General features: G+C 46.2%; 1 protein-coding gene across 1 annotated transcript; it reads right to left on the bottom strand.

Moving 5' to 3' along the window:
- Nucleotides 1-12,812: 12,812 nt before the first annotated feature.
- LOC133926730 (cysteine-rich receptor-like protein kinase 10) lies at nucleotides 12,813-15,102 on the bottom strand. Its single transcript, XM_062372783.1, has 6 exons — nucleotides 14,737-15,102; nucleotides 14,462-14,607; nucleotides 14,164-14,374; nucleotides 13,634-13,871; nucleotides 13,372-13,522; nucleotides 12,813-13,290 (listed from the first exon to the last, which is right to left on the bottom strand). Exons 1-6 carry the CDS (start codon nucleotides 14,879-14,881, stop codon nucleotides 12,964-12,966), a joined length of 1,218 nt encoding a protein of 405 aa, XP_062228767.1. The 5' UTR covers nucleotides 14,882-15,102; the 3' UTR covers nucleotides 12,813-12,963.
- Between the last annotated feature and the right edge of the window lie 397 nt (nucleotides 15,103-15,499).

The raw sequence follows: 15,499 nt of genomic DNA on the forward strand, positions 1-15,499 counted from the left end.
GGTAACTTGGGTGCGGACGTGACCGATCCTACTCGTCTACCTCACCGTGTGGCTCGGTGAAGTCTGTATCATCCTTTGAAAAAGTAAGGGTGGGTACAAAAGTACTCAGTAAGCCTCAGCGCTTGCCCTACGGTAGTGGTATAAATACATGCATATGGATAGACAAGGAATGAGCTATAAGGTTATCTTTGCAGAAAAGCTAATTTTACTCATGTAAGGTTCATTTTTTATAAGACAAATTTTATGAAAACATTATATTAGCATCATTATATGAAGAGGTGGGTTTTTGGCCATGATGGAAAGTCACCAGGGCCCAACACTACTACAGAAACCTCCTTTATTGTCAGCTTCAAAACCCCCTTCACTACCAGTTTTGGAGCCAGTAGTGGATAATGTGCAGTGATAGTCGGGGACTTATCACTGCTGGCTCCGTGGATCGGCAGTGAAAGGGGTTATCACTGTCTGCTGAAGGATTCGACCGGCGGTTATACCTTGGGTATCACTGCCGGGTGGTGGTTTCAACCGGTAGTGTTGTGTCTCCCCCTTCTACTCCAGCCCTATCCTCTCTCTCTGTCCTCGATCTCTCCGTCTCTCTCCCACTCAATACACACATACAATGAGACATATGTAATGTAAATCAATAATAAAGACACATTCATGAATACATAGTAATTCATGTCACACATATATACATAATAGTTCTCACAGGTCACCTCCCGAAAAGTCGATCGAGTTGAGCTAGTTCAGTATCCCTCTATCTCTCTTGCGATGAGGACCGCGTCTCCGCGCGGACGGCGAATGGCATCTATACATGCGGGGAAGGGGGGTTGGTGGTGGTGGTGGAGCGGAGAACCCGGTCACGCCTGATCAATCGCAGCGTCGCCTAAGCTTCAGGCTCGCCAGTGTGTCAAAGACAAAAGTCTGACTCATGAACGTTAGTATGGTTTGAGCATTCGACCTCCTCCGCAGCGCACTGACAGGCTACCCTCTCGTCCTCCTCCTCCTGGGTACGTTTACAGGAGGCTGCTTCTTGCTCCTCCGCAATGCACAACTGATGGCCCAGCCTCTCATCCTCCTCCTCTTGGGCGCATTGATGGGCCACTACTTCTTGCTCCTCCTTCGTATCATCGTTGGAAGGCCATTATATCGAAGAGTCGTCTAACGGTACTAATTCCGAAAAACACCTTCATTAATACATACGTCTTATATTAATACATAGTAATTAATGTCCTTCATTAAAATGGTGTCATTTGGCGATATGTAAGCCGTCTAACCCTCTGTTAGACTTCCTCCTTGTCGCATACTTTGTACTAGAAGATACGGTGTAATCTGAAGGTTTGTCACTAGTCGACGGCATCGGTTCATGAAACTCGTCATTTAGGTTGATAACATGTTCCATGAAGAACTCGACAATCTGTTCTTGAAGGACATTTATTTCTACAGGTTGTAACTCTTTTGTGTGTAGTTTGGAGCGCTGTGTTTGAAGAATCAAAAAAATTAGTCCTTGAACACGTGTAGAAATTGAAAAGAAGACATTGATATGTTATTTCATACCTCTTAAGATCATTGAACCTAACAGCGTCTCTGTCCGGGCGGAATCCATGCATGAAAGTTAGAACATAAAATATGCAGAGATTTTTGTTGGGTGGTTGCCTCATACACTTCAAGATGAAATGATTCGTCAGTGGAATGAATTGAACATTTTTATTCAGTAGAAAATGCAAGACATGATTATTCTGTGGGTACTGGAAAGTCGGTTTTTACATTATACTTCTTCCTGAATGGAAAGTGAATAACACTCTTTTTACGGTATCTGTGTACACCATGTATGTGAATATGAATATCAATTAAACTTATATGCAATCGTTGAGATAATAAAATGATTGAGTTTACCTGTTTAGCATGTCGATGAGATTTTGGTAAGTCATCTAAGCTCTCTTTTATAAGTTCAAGATAATAATCTTGTTCAAGTCTGGGTGGATGACAAGGTGGATGACAGGAATATTATGTCACCATAGCAAATTAGTACTAGAATCGAGTTGCCCATAAAAGCAGAATGCCCAGGCGCGCAAGTGCATGCCCATAGCTATAGGGTAAGAGTACGAATTTCTTTTATTGGTGGTGAAGTAGACACTTCAATATGTAGTTCTTAATGAAGTCTGGACTTTCCCTTACAGGCTTCTAGTTCACAAGCCCAGGATCCATGACCTACTTTATGATCAACTTGTTGTTTGAATGCACGGTTCTCCATTCTATGAAATAGAGAAGTTAGCCATGCAATTTCAAGGTACAAGATCATATAACATGATTATATGCATAAGTCACTTACAAAGTTCACGCTTTGACTATAGCCACGTCGAGGGCATGTTCCTTGTATAGTTCATACAAGTCCTTGAAATACATCCAGAAGGAGCCGTCCCTGTTGAGGAAATATTCTTCTGTGTATCTTATGGGGAACGCCTGTAAACCCTACCTGAATTGATCCAAGTACTACTGATGTAATCGGTGCATTTGAGTTATAATGTTTCTTTTCTATATCTTGTTTGACCAAAGGTTTGGTCAACTCAAATAGCCATGTAACATCCAACTTTGCAATATTTGCTCCCATAATAAGTTATGCTAGTTCTTCTACTGATAGTCCAGAAGTAGCTAGGAAGCCTCCAATGCTTGGAGCATCCTGAATGATTGGAGCTGATTTGCTCTTAGTCTGCTTCTTACTGATACGTTCATAGTCACTTGACAGTTTACTTGAAGCCACCCCCGTCTGTTTAGATTTAGCCATATTCATGAAAACATTTATGGTATCTTCAGGCACAACATGCTTCGGTGGAGGTGGTGAAGGATGGAAATGAGTCGTGACACTAGCATCCATAATCTTTTTGGTTTCCTCATCAGTCAGTGAATAGACATCCTTGGGTTCCGCTAACTTCTTAGATGCCATTGGCTTCTTAGATAATGTTGTCTGCTTGGATGTTTTAGAACCTGATCTTGTTTTTCGAGCTGATAGCTTGCTTGTTGATGGTGCTGACTTCTTGAGCGGTGGACTTCTTCGAGGTGATGGTTGAGGAGGTGGAATTCTTTTGAGAGATGGTTGAGGAGAGGGAGATCTTCGAGGCGACGGCGGCTTGGGGCGTAGTGGAGTGTAGAGATTCCCGGTAGCACCAATGTGCAGTTCACACGGTGTTCGTGTTGTGATGAGGTCCACAGGATAAGTGATGGGTTTAGCTCCTAGAACTCCCGTGGACGCACAGCTACTCTAATGAGCACCGGGGCTGGAGCGTGCAACATTAGGAGACGTTGTAGACCGTTCTTGATCGCTCATAATGGTGCCCCGTTCACGCATGAGGGCTTGTTGTACCGCTTGTGCTATCTTTTTGTCTGTATGTTCTCTCTCACGTTGTAGCGCTTGTTCAAGCATATGTATCATTCTAGCTTGTTCTGCCTCTCGCTCTGCTTAGTATCTCTTTCGACTCTTATAGCTGTCAACATCGTCTGGGAATCCATATTTTCAACCCATCACCCCAATGCCTCAAGTGTGACCACCGTGCTCCTTGTTTCCCAGGGTCAATGTGAGCTCATCCCTATCCCCGTCTGGCTTGAAAGAGCCTTATGAGGACTGCTCGTGAGCTTCCACAAGCTTTTTTGTTAGATTTTGCGTCACTTCCTGGTCTTTGAAGGTTGTAAAGCATAAGATTTCATCAGACGAGTAAGAAGTACCCTTCCCAAGAAAGAAGTGTGTCGATCGACCGCTCCAACCCTCCATCTCAGGCATGACACCTCTCTCTCGCAGTTGATCTAGCTGTTGTTACCACTGCTGTTCTTTCCTCACATACATCTCGCAGTTGGTATAACCAGGCATAAAGCCTCTTGGTATCATGTGGGAATGTATCTGCTGAGTGGTGGAGAACTTTTTCTTATTCTCGCAATCGACGCATGGAAAGTACATGTATTGAGACTATGTATTTCACTTGTGCGTTGCCGTTGCTACCAGGAAACCCTCCACGCTGTTCTTGTACTCTACGCTCACACAGCTCGCATCATACATCTATCTTTTATCCATCTACAATTATATCATTATTGTAAATCCAAATTCATAATATCTAGAAGATTTTACGTTCACTAACAAATAAATTACCTCGCCATCTCCTACCGGCAATTGGCCTGGGTTGGAGGAGCCGCCTTTTGTATGCTTCAGCGTCCGCTTCTGATAAGTATTTATTGGTGCCATCCCTAGAAATTTTCTTTATTATTCAAGCCTTATCTAGGACTTATTAAGGAAAAATAAAAAAATAAATACGCTCATACCTAAAATTTCTATATTGGAGGTTGCTAATTAAATAAAATATAAAAAATACAGTTGGATCTTGCTACATACCTAAATATCATGACTAATTTTATAATTCATTAAAAATAAAAAATAAATATGCTCATACCTAAGTTTCTGTATTATAGACTTCTAATTTATTCATATGGTTCATTAGATCAACTTTGAAGCTTTGCCTAGGTCTCTATAGGGATAAGATTAACTTTGGTTTTTTGGTAATATTTTGAGTTAAAATGCTAAATACAAGATTAACCTTGGGGATTTCAACTTACTTGAGTTCAAGAGGCTCCTGCTAGAAGCTTACTTGTTGTTGGGGAAAAATCCAGAGTTCACTTGTCCTAAAAATGAAGAAAGGGCAAATGAACAAATGGAGAGAAAAGAAGGGATTTTGTTTGGATAGCTAGAGAGAGCTCATCTAGACCTTCTTCTTGACCAAAATTGAGCTTGAGTGGTGGAGGAATCAATGTGGGAGAAGGGATGAAGTGACTATTGCCATAGGAGATTTTCTGAGGGAGAGAGTACTAAAATGACTCTGTTAGCTCGAGATAGAAGAAGGTGGGGAAGAGGATGATATCACTGTCGGCTTATAGAATCCGCCAGCAGTGATGTAGAGATATCACTGCCGGTCAGGAGATTAAGTTGGCAGTGATGAGGTGTGGGTGCATCACTACCTGCTCAATCCGTCAGGTGACAGTGATGACCTTATCACTACCAGTTCATAAGCCATGATGGCTGATTCTTCCCACATGGCTAATGAACCGGCAGTGATGCCCCATCAACGCTAGCCTATGAGGATCCGGAAGTGATGTGCCGGTATATAAGCCTATTTCTATAGTAGTGCAAGTTTTATTGTTGCAGGACACTTTGTCCGTGGCAACCCACGGCACACGATCAGACCTAACTTTCCCAAAAACAGGCACGCCTTACCCACTCACACAACAAGGAAACACACACATCCCATGCTAGTTGTTGTGACCGAACTGTAGTTCATCCATGATCGTTAACATGACTATTTGAATAGTTTAACCTCTGCAGAGTGGTACACTTTACCGACAAGTTGAGTTTGGCAACATACTACCGTTGTGGTAGTGCGGCTCAATAAAGCCATTACCCACCATAACATCATCTCACTAGCTGCCTACGGGAGCTAACCAAAGGTTCATGACCTTAAACTAGGTCTCCAACCAGGTCGCTAAGCCTGCACCGTCTACAACTGTTCCATGGCCTCCCGTTGCACACCTGCCTCCAGACAACAGTAGACTAGCTGGTGGGGTTTAGGATAAACCCTGTCCATATAAGGTCGAGTGATTGTACTGTAAAGACTAGGTAGGATGTCACATAAACTCGGTCCTTAAGTGAGCCAAGGCAAACATCTCTATACTGAGCCTACCACATAGGCATCACTCCTCACAAAACCTGCCACATATGCAGCACTTCAACTACCAAGGCGTTCCCGATGGAACCTTTATTTGCCCCAGCTCTAACCCGCTCAGTTGTTATCATTATCCGACAAGGTCTTTCCCATCCCACAACTCATACATCAAGCACAAAGCTTGACACATTTTGAAAAGCTAAACATGATTAACTATGGAATACCAGTAAAGATTATCATCCTAAGCAAGTGGCAAGGTAATTATCTAGGCATAAGTAAAGTAGCTGAGACAAATGTCCAAGGTTTGCGAAGAGGGTATACAAGTTGATCAAAGAAAGGCTGGCTAATCTACAATAGGTCATAACCAGATCAATAGTTTAAAATATGCCAACACGTAATACTTCATGCATTTAATCGGTGGAAAACGACTGTTACGGGTTGTGGTGATAAAAACTAGGTTTAGTATGATCAAGGGTGTTGGAATATGTGTCGAATATGTGTACATGGTAGGTTACAGATAGACTTAAGTTGTAATTGGGTGGAATTAGGATTAGAGTTGTAGTCGAACTCTAATTCCAGACCTTTAAATAGAAGGCACCACCGTTGTAACCATGGAAAGACAAGAAACAGTTGGGGAGGAGCGCCCGTAGTCATGCCCCGAGGATGTAGGAAACTTGGCCGAACCTCGTTAAAAATATCGTGTCTTGTATGTTGATCTTGTGCTTGGCTTGATGATCTTGATGATACTTCCGCTAAATTCCTAACAAGTGGTACCAGAGCCATGTTGAAAGATCAAGGGAAGGCACGAGGATATGTTCCACATTGCGCAAGGCTTGCACGGGTCCGGGGAAGGACGGCGCAAGGTGGAGCATGGTGGCGATCGACGACTCGATCGGTGGATTCGGACACTTCGAGCGTGGCGGCTTGAACCGTCCGATGGGCTACATCAACGGGGATCCATCCAGACATGGAGATCGGGTTGATGGCGGCTGGGGGCTGCTGTTCAATAGTGGTCGGTCAGACGTGACGGCCAGTTTCGATGGTGTGGCTGGAAGACGTTGCGGACAAGGAGCGGCTTCGACTCATGGTCTGATTGACGGACGGTCAATCTAGATCGGAGCGGCTGTTGTTTGCTCAAGGTGGAGCAGTGACAGCGGTGACGAAAGTGCACGGTGGACTTCAGAGGTTGTGAAGGCCTTCTGGTGGTGTCGCGCACGGAGTTTGGAAGCGCTTGGTGTTGGCCTTGTGGAATCGGTTTCGGTCTGCTGGGCGTGTAGGCTGAGGAGACCTGGCTCAGCACGGCAGAGGAGACCCTGGTGCACAGGACACACGCGGAGCGTGGAAGTGAGTCGCACTCGGTTCGGTCAGGAGGTGGCGATGGTCTCGGTCCTGCTGTTGGATGGCTGATCTGGGCGCACGGTCTTGCAGGTGAGGCTCATCTGATGGCAAGATGCGTGAGCCAAAGTGCAGCATGACATGATTGCTACTTGATTAAAAGAATCATGCATGCATGCATGTGCCATGCGAGGAGGCTGCATGCAAGATTGGTATTAAAAAAAGGCGTCAGGCTGCATGCGTGATTGGGCAAGTCATGCACACTATTTGGATTAAAAAATTCACATGCATGCATGATTGGGTGCATGGGAGACATGCACACTACTTGGATTAAAAAATTCACATGCATGCTTTGGAGGCGTCGGACGCATGTGGCACTGGCTCGGACGCGTGCAGCTGGCAGGCCACGTGCGGTTTGGAGATCTTGCTGGTCGTGTGCGTGCTTTGCTGCTTTAGGGCTCGGAATGTGGTTGTTGGCTGCTGTTCGTGATGGACACGGGACCAGTGGCCAAGTCGTGAGCCCGGGTGAAGCGTACGCGTACATGAGTTGGACTCGGACAGGACGTGATGGCGCACAGGTTCTCCGTGGTGTAGTAGGACTCAGCATTGACTCGGATTTTTTTGCTCTCGAGGGGCTATAAATACGAGCAGGCGCAGCAATAGATTGCAGAACGCAGAGGCAACCGAAGTAGAAGTCCATAGGATTGCGGGAAAATTGCAATTGTGTTGTTCGTGAACTGTTGCTTGTGACGGTTGACGGCGAACGGCAGGCAGCAATCGAGCGGGTCGGCTTCGTCGTGTGCAAGCGGCGTGGTAGTCGACGGGGCTTGAGAGCGGCAGATTGTGCACGGGCGGTTTACGAGGCGGGCGTACACGTGGTTCGGCGTGTGCGTGGTGGTGCGTCCACGCGGGGCGCAGGTACGAGCGTGCGGAGGCGCATTCAGCACACGTGAGGTACACGTGAGCGGGATTCGGCGGTCTGCGGCAACAAGCAGATGGCGTCGATGGCTTCCAAATTCTAGGTGATGAGATTTGACGGGACTGGCAACTTCGGGCTTTGGCAGACAAGAGTCAAGGACTTGCTGGCGCAGCAGGGGATCCTGAAGGCTCTTAGCGACAAGAAGCCAATCACGGTAGATGATGACAAGTGGGAAGAGATGCAAGCACAAGCGGCGGCGACAATAAGGTTGTGTCTCTCCGATCAGATCATGTACCATGTCATGGATGAAACATCACCTAAGAAGATTTGGGATAAATTAGATGATCAATTCATGTCCAAGACATTGACTCGGAAGCTATATCTGAAGCAAAAATTGTATGGGCTGAAGATGCAGGAGGGGTCAGATCTTGCTGAGCACGTAAACGTCTTTAATCAAGTTGTCGCTGATCTTATGAAGGTGGAGGTGACAATTGATGATGAAGACAAGGTGATTATTCTTCTGTGTTCCTTGCCAAGGTCTTATGAGCACTTGGTCACAATATTGACGTATGGTAAAGAGGCAGTCAAAGTGGATGATATTCTTGCGGCGTTGTTTGCTCATGAACAAAGGAGGAAGAACAATGCTGGTGAGAGTTCATCTGGAGATGCTTTTTTCATCAAAGGTGATCGAGGTAGGGAGACTAACAAGAAAAAGAAGAAGAAGGGGCCACAGTGCTATAAATGCAAGGATTGGGGACATGTAAGGAAAGATTGTCCAGAACTGAAGAAGGGCGTGGCAAATATTGTGGTTTCTAAGATGACTCGGATAGCGATGGTGATCTTCTCGTACTATCAAGTGAAAAGTCTTGTGGTGAAGCATGGCTGTTAGATTCGGCGAGTTCATATCATGCAACATCAAACAAGGAGTGGTTCTCTTCATACTCTGAAGGTGATTTTGGTCTTGCTCGCTTGGGAGATGACACGGGTTACCGTGTTATGGGAGTCGGCAATATCAAACTGAAGATGTATGATGGACAAGAAGTGCTACTTGAGGGTGTGCGGCATGTGCCGGGACTTACGAAGAATCTAATATCGCTTGGATTTCTGCATGGAGAAGGTTGGCTATATCAGGCGATGTCAGATAAGAAGACCTTGAATGTGATGCAGGATGGCAAGACTGTGATGATAGGTGAGAAGATGAGAGGTCATCAATACAAGTTGAAAGGTGAAGTCATGAAGGTGGGAGCTGCAAATTTTGCGGAATACGTTCCTAGCGGCGAGGCATCCTCGTCGGACTGTTCAGGATGAGCAGCAGAGATAGACGGCTCAAGTCTAGGTACACGGAGGTTCACACATGGCAGACTCAAGTTAGCGTGCATATTCATCAAGGTGGAGTTTGTTGGAATATGTGTCGAATATGTGTACATGGTAGGTTACAGATAGACTTGAGTTGTAATTGGGTGGAATTGGGATTAGAGTTGTAGTCGAACTCTAATTCCAGACCTTTAAATAGAAGGCACCACCGTTGTAACCATGGAAAGACAAGAAACAGTTGGGGAGGAGCGCCCGTAGTCATGCCCCGAGGATGTAGGCAACTTAGCCGAACCTCGTTAAAAATATCGTGTCTTGTATGTTGATCTTGTGCTTGGCTTGATGATCTTGATGATGCTTCCGCTAAATTCCTAACAAAGGGAAACAAATTGAGACTTGCCTTCTGAAGTCCTCGACTGGCGATGGCTCTTGCTAGTGGATCGACGGAGAGCGCCATCAGCGGAAGGAGTGAGGTAGCAGGGAGAGCGAGGGAGAAAGAAGGAACATAGCACCTTAAGTTCGAGTGAACTGCGACGGAGCGTGGCGGAGCTCGACGTAGGCTTTTATAGGTGAAGGAGGACGGACATCGCCAATGTAGAGATGGGGTGATAAGGACGGTGAGGTATGGCGTGGCTTAGGCGGTATGAATGTGGGCTGCTGTATTTACTCTCCGTAGTGGCTTCGTACGCGGTGCGCAAGTACGGTGAACAGGAGAGAGAGAAGGGCAGAGAGAGGAGACCGGTTGGCCTTACCCTGAGCGGTCATCGCTGGTGTAGCATACGGTGACCCGCAGAGCAGGTAGGGCAAAGGAGACCGGGCGGTGAGGGTTGCACATCGTGTGGCAGAGGGGCGACAGAGGTGTGGGCTTGGTGGTATGGCTGTCGCGAGAGCTCGGGAGCACACGCGCATTCGTGAGGAGGAAGAAGAGGAGAAAGATGTGGGTTGTGCTGGCGTGCGGTGCATGAGAGAAAGAAAAGGTAGAGTGGGTTTGGGGGGGGGAGCAACCTAAAAAGAGAGAAAGGAACCGGGCCGAAGAAAAGAAGAAGAGAGGGCCGAGCAGGAAGGAAGAGAAAGAAGATTGAGCTCAAGAAGGAGAAAAAGATTTTAGGCTTCCGGAATTTAATTTTGAAAATACATTTGAGATAGTTTTGAACTGAATTTTGAAATTTAGTTTTTAGCTAAAAATTGGGATGTTACACTATGCCAGAATTTGACATTCAAAGAATTTACAAGACCGTAACCCATTTTCTTTTGTGAGAAAGAGTACAGTCACCTAAAATTAAGCTGAACGCCTGAATTTTCTTTCGTAACCATCAAACAATTGTCGCAGCACATCAATTTAAATGGTTCAAAAATTCAATCAAAACACTATAAATTGCTTACAACGCTTCGTGCACAAGGAAATACAACGAAAAAAACATATGCTGCAACAGTTGCACAACACTACTCCATCCAGTTTCATATTTCCTGTCATTTTAGACACAATCTCATATACCAAGAAGTGATTAGTTAGGGTGGTAATTGACTATTGTGCCCATATTTAATAGCTCGGAGTGCTAAATCTAGTTAATAAGTACTTGCAGTCCAAGTGGTTTGCTCCCAATTCTCAAAGCTAGGACTAGGATCCCCTGATTCAAATCTTGGTACTCACGGGTTTTTTTACCAGCTTTTTTTTGTTGTGTTATGCCACACTCGCTCGCTCGCGCTTGTGATTTTTTCGCTAGTACTGCACACGTGTTAGAATACATCATGCAATCAACATCTCGCAGGCACGATGGAGAGCTCAAGCACAGCAACCTCTCGCAACAATCAATCAAGCCCACGTGTCACGCCCGCTGTAGCTCCAACGCATTGCTAATATGGCACCATTAAGAGTACATGGGTAAAGTCATTCAAAACTACCTGCAAAATAGTACAGCGACAGAAAATTTTAAATTATGTGCAAAACACTCTAGCGACATGAATTATGAAACTGGAGGGAGTACAAACATCTAACTTGAAATAAATGCAATGTGAACAAAAATTAATTCTTCGAACCCAGAAGCTGAGAGTGATCCCTACTGCCCACAACTCCATCTATCGCCCGCCAGTCCCTCTATTTCACATTGTTGCTGTCACCATCCTTTAGTGGTGAAAGGCATGTTTATTTTCGAAAGAATCTTCCTATAGTTTAATACGTTTCATTTTCCACTACATCAGCTGTTCTAACTTTTTATTCTTCTCCTGTGAGTCCTCTTCCAAATGTACTTTACCTCAATGGATTTTGACTTCTTTTTGCTTGCTGGACTGACTAGCTGTGGATAAAGACGTTGATGGCTATGGCAGAGAACGAAACTAGTTGAGTACAAATATATCTCCCCTATCATTGGTTGGAACAATGATAGGCACAGATCCTATACACATAGGTGGAAATATCAACTTTGTAGCACCTACTTTAATGATTGTCGTCTAGAGTATAGGGCGAGGAAGATAAGGAAATCCATCACATTTATCGAACTCAAGGGTTTGACGGTAATTGGTTAATTTATATCTATTACCTTTAATTCAAAAGTGAAGTATTAACCTAATAAGGATGGATTCAGTACTTTTAGGAAAAAGAAAATACGATCCTTACATAAGTTATGTATATGTTACTAAGATGTTCCTAAAAAAGGGGAAAAAAAACTCCACAAGTGAAATGACTGCCAGAGTTAGTACTTTTATAACTTGTCCAAATTGAAATCTAGATGTTTATACTTTTAAAGGACACTATTGCTTCCCATCTACCTACCAATCATTTTTGCTCCCCTCCCCCTAACATACAATTTAAGGTATACCCCTAACATACAATTTAAGGTATACCTTGTCCCCATATATCAATTATATCTTACCAAATATTTTACAATAATAGATATAAAAACTCAGGATGTCACACCAGTCAAATATTTGTAAGAAAACTTTGTCCAAAGACTCTGGCATTCACTAAGGATATCGGCACCCATGACAGTCTTATGACTAGAATCCAAGTGGCTAAGAGCTAACTTACTCCCAATTGCGACTCCATGTTAGTATCGTACCACAAATTTAATCCGAGCTCACAGACAAGTGATTTTGGATTTAGCGTTATTCATAATTTTGAATCAGAAATGAATGATCGGTTTTCACCGTTACCTGCATCTCTGCATCTCGGCGGCCCTGCAAAACTCCTGCAGTACCTATCACGCCGTGAGAACAGTAGTGGCACCGGGCCAATGTAGAACACCGGAAGTCATAAAGGGACCCTTTTTTCAGGTCTGCAGTTTCTTTCAGCAGCGCACCAATAGCAAAAGGTCACATGTGTAGTACATGCCTTGCATACCCGAAAAAGGGGAAACTTCTTTCCCCCTGCCACTTACCGTCTGTTGTCTATAATTCTAAAACCTTCTGAAAACTTGATGTAATTTGAAGAATTCAGTGGAACGCACAATAGTATTTTTTAAAAGAGGATGTCACAGTTGTACACAAAAGACCTTACATGATGCTCGTCCGAAAAAAGAATGAATGAAACAGACATGTCGTTTACACTTCAAAGCTCTCTCAATTTCAAGTGGACCTCGTTATCATCATCCGAACTGTATCATGTGTTTTCATAGCTTAAAATGCCATCACCGGCCTTGAGAAAAAAAAAAGATCAATATGCACATACAACACCTATCATACTGGACTGATCAAAATCGAACAATCTCATCGTGGTTCGATCACGGTGATGGAGACATCATTGATCGACTGAGGAGACGCCGTCGACTCAGTCTTCGTCGTGAGTAGCTGTGCCGACAACGGGATGCTCCTCAGCCTTGAGAACAACGGTGGCCGGGCTGGTTCAGGGAGATTCATGTGGTCGCTGATGAGCATGAGCAGGACGTTGGACATGGTGGGCCGGACGTTGGGGTTCTCCTGCACGCAGAGCAGGCCGACATGGTAGCACCGCCACGCCTCCTCCTTGGAGTAGGATCGCCCAAGCGACGGGTCCATGAATTCGGCTGCGTGGTCTTCAGTCCACAGCTTCCATGCCTGTGAAAAGTTGAGTTAAATTCAGATCACTGATGTTGGTGATGGAACACTGTGTAACCGAAGATGCTTCGAGTATTGTACATCTTGGATGAGAGACTGCTGGTGCTCCTCAAGGTACAATGCGCCGTTTCGCTGCCCGCTTAGGATCTCAAGCAGGAGGACTCCGAAGCTGAACACGTCTGACTTCACCGAGAAGACGCCCTCCAACGCGAACTCTGGCGCCATGTACCCGCTGCATTGCAACATTGAGATGAACATTGTGGCCAATTCTTCTTGTCCTTGCACACACATAACTTCCAGTCATTCCAATGGGGATTTTGGGAGGGGGGGGGGGGGGGCTTACTAGGTCCCGACGACACGGCCCGTGTTGATCCCGTCGGACTCGTCCTCGAAGATCTTGGCCATGCCGAAGTCGGAGATCTTGGGGCTCATCTTGTCGTCGAGGAGCACGTTGCTGGCCTTGAGGTCCCGGTGGAACACCTTGAGCAGCGAGTCCTCGTGGAGGTAGAGCATGCCGCGGGCGATGCCCAAGATGATGTTGTGCCGGGTGCTCCAGCCCAGCTGCGCGCTCTTGCTCGGATCTGCAAATATTTCCAGTAACCACCACCACCACCAAACAAAACAGTTCGGTAAATTGGATCAAATCTATCAATTCTCAGTAATCACTCGCAAAGCTAGCACAATTAAGGGTGTCGTTGCCCAGTGCGCATCGAGATAATTACTAGCTAGTACTAACACAGTACAGTCAATTAAACTCTAATTAGTTAGTCGATGAGTTCGTAACCAAACATGGAATTTATGAGCACAACTACCGTGAGAGCTACCTGCCCACGGCGTCAGAATGGAGGAGGAGCGGAGAGCTTGGTTACCAACCGAAGAGGAAGGCGTCGAGGCTGCGGTTGGGGAGGTACTCGTAGACGAGCAGCTTCTCGTCGCGCTCGGCGCACCAGCCCTGCAGGCGCACCAGGTTGCGGTGCTGCAGCTTGGCGATCAGCTCCACCTCGTTCCGGAACTCCGCCGCGCCCTGCCGCGACCGCGCAGACAGCCGCTTCACCGCGATCTCCGCGCCGCCGCTCAGCACGCCCTGCGACCGCCCAGGCACGGCATTAATTCCACAACGAAATCACAGATTCGCAAGAGTAGGCGGCGTGGTGGTTGTTGGTTTACTTACTCTATAGACCGGACCGAAGCCGCCCACGCCGAGCATGTTGGACTTGGAGAAGTTGTCGGTGGCGGCGAGGATGGAGGCGAGGTCCATGAGCGGCAGGTCCGAGCTGGACCGCGGCCACAGGCTCTCGATCAGGGACCTCCGGATGGCTGAATCCAGCCACCAAAATATAAACAACACGCAATACGCTCTTAGGCTCTTAGCACAAGCAAAGCAAGAAAGAAGACCAGGCAAGAAACACTTGGCGCCATTGAAAGCAGAGCAGAGGCAGAGCTCACCGTTGCGCTTCCGCCACCTCCAGCAGTAGACGCAGTAGAGCAGCGTGCAGAAGATGACCGTCACCAGCACGCCCACCATGATCCGCATCGCGTCCGGGCTCGAGCCGTGCCCCGCCGCGTCCGGGCTCGCCGGGGGCGTGTCCATCAGCCGGCGGTGGCCGGCCGCCGTGCTCCCCAGTCACAACCTTCTCGCGCGTGCTCGTGGATGAAACCACTGGGTTTCTGGGTGCGTGATCCTTGCAAGAAATCCGAGTTGACGGGGCAGGTCAGGAGAGAGGACGTGTGGAAAGGATTGAGAATGCGGAGGGGAGTGAGCCGATGATGGCTGCGTTGCGGTCTGTTATTAAAAAGCAGCGGCAGCAGCCAAGTGTTTCACCTGCCACGATGGCTTTTTATCCTGTCACCACCGGCAGTCGGCAGATACATTGGACCCAGCGATGACAGATGATGAGCGCTTGTACACTTAACCAGCCCGCTACCAATAGGAAAAAAAAAAAACATGACTGTGGTTTTCCCTTCTCTTTCCGACGGAGGCAGGGCAGAAAAATTCCCGTGAGTTTCTAGGACTTTAAATATTATTTGAAGCTTTTTCCTTTTCTCAAGATATTTGAATCCGTTATTAACAATTTTTAACAATAAACCCGTGAGAAGAAATATTCAAATCTGAATCTTTTGCCCGTACGGCCGTACCATCACCGCTGGCACTACAAGAAGTTGCTTTTGCTATGCTGCATGCCACAGCATGCCTCTTGCTTGCCACATC

This window comes from Phragmites australis, chromosome 8 (assembly GCF_958298935.1).
Source record: "Phragmites australis chromosome 8, lpPhrAust1.1, whole genome shotgun sequence".
NCBI classification, from domain to species: Eukaryota; Viridiplantae; Streptophyta; class Magnoliopsida; order Poales; family Poaceae; genus Phragmites; species Phragmites australis.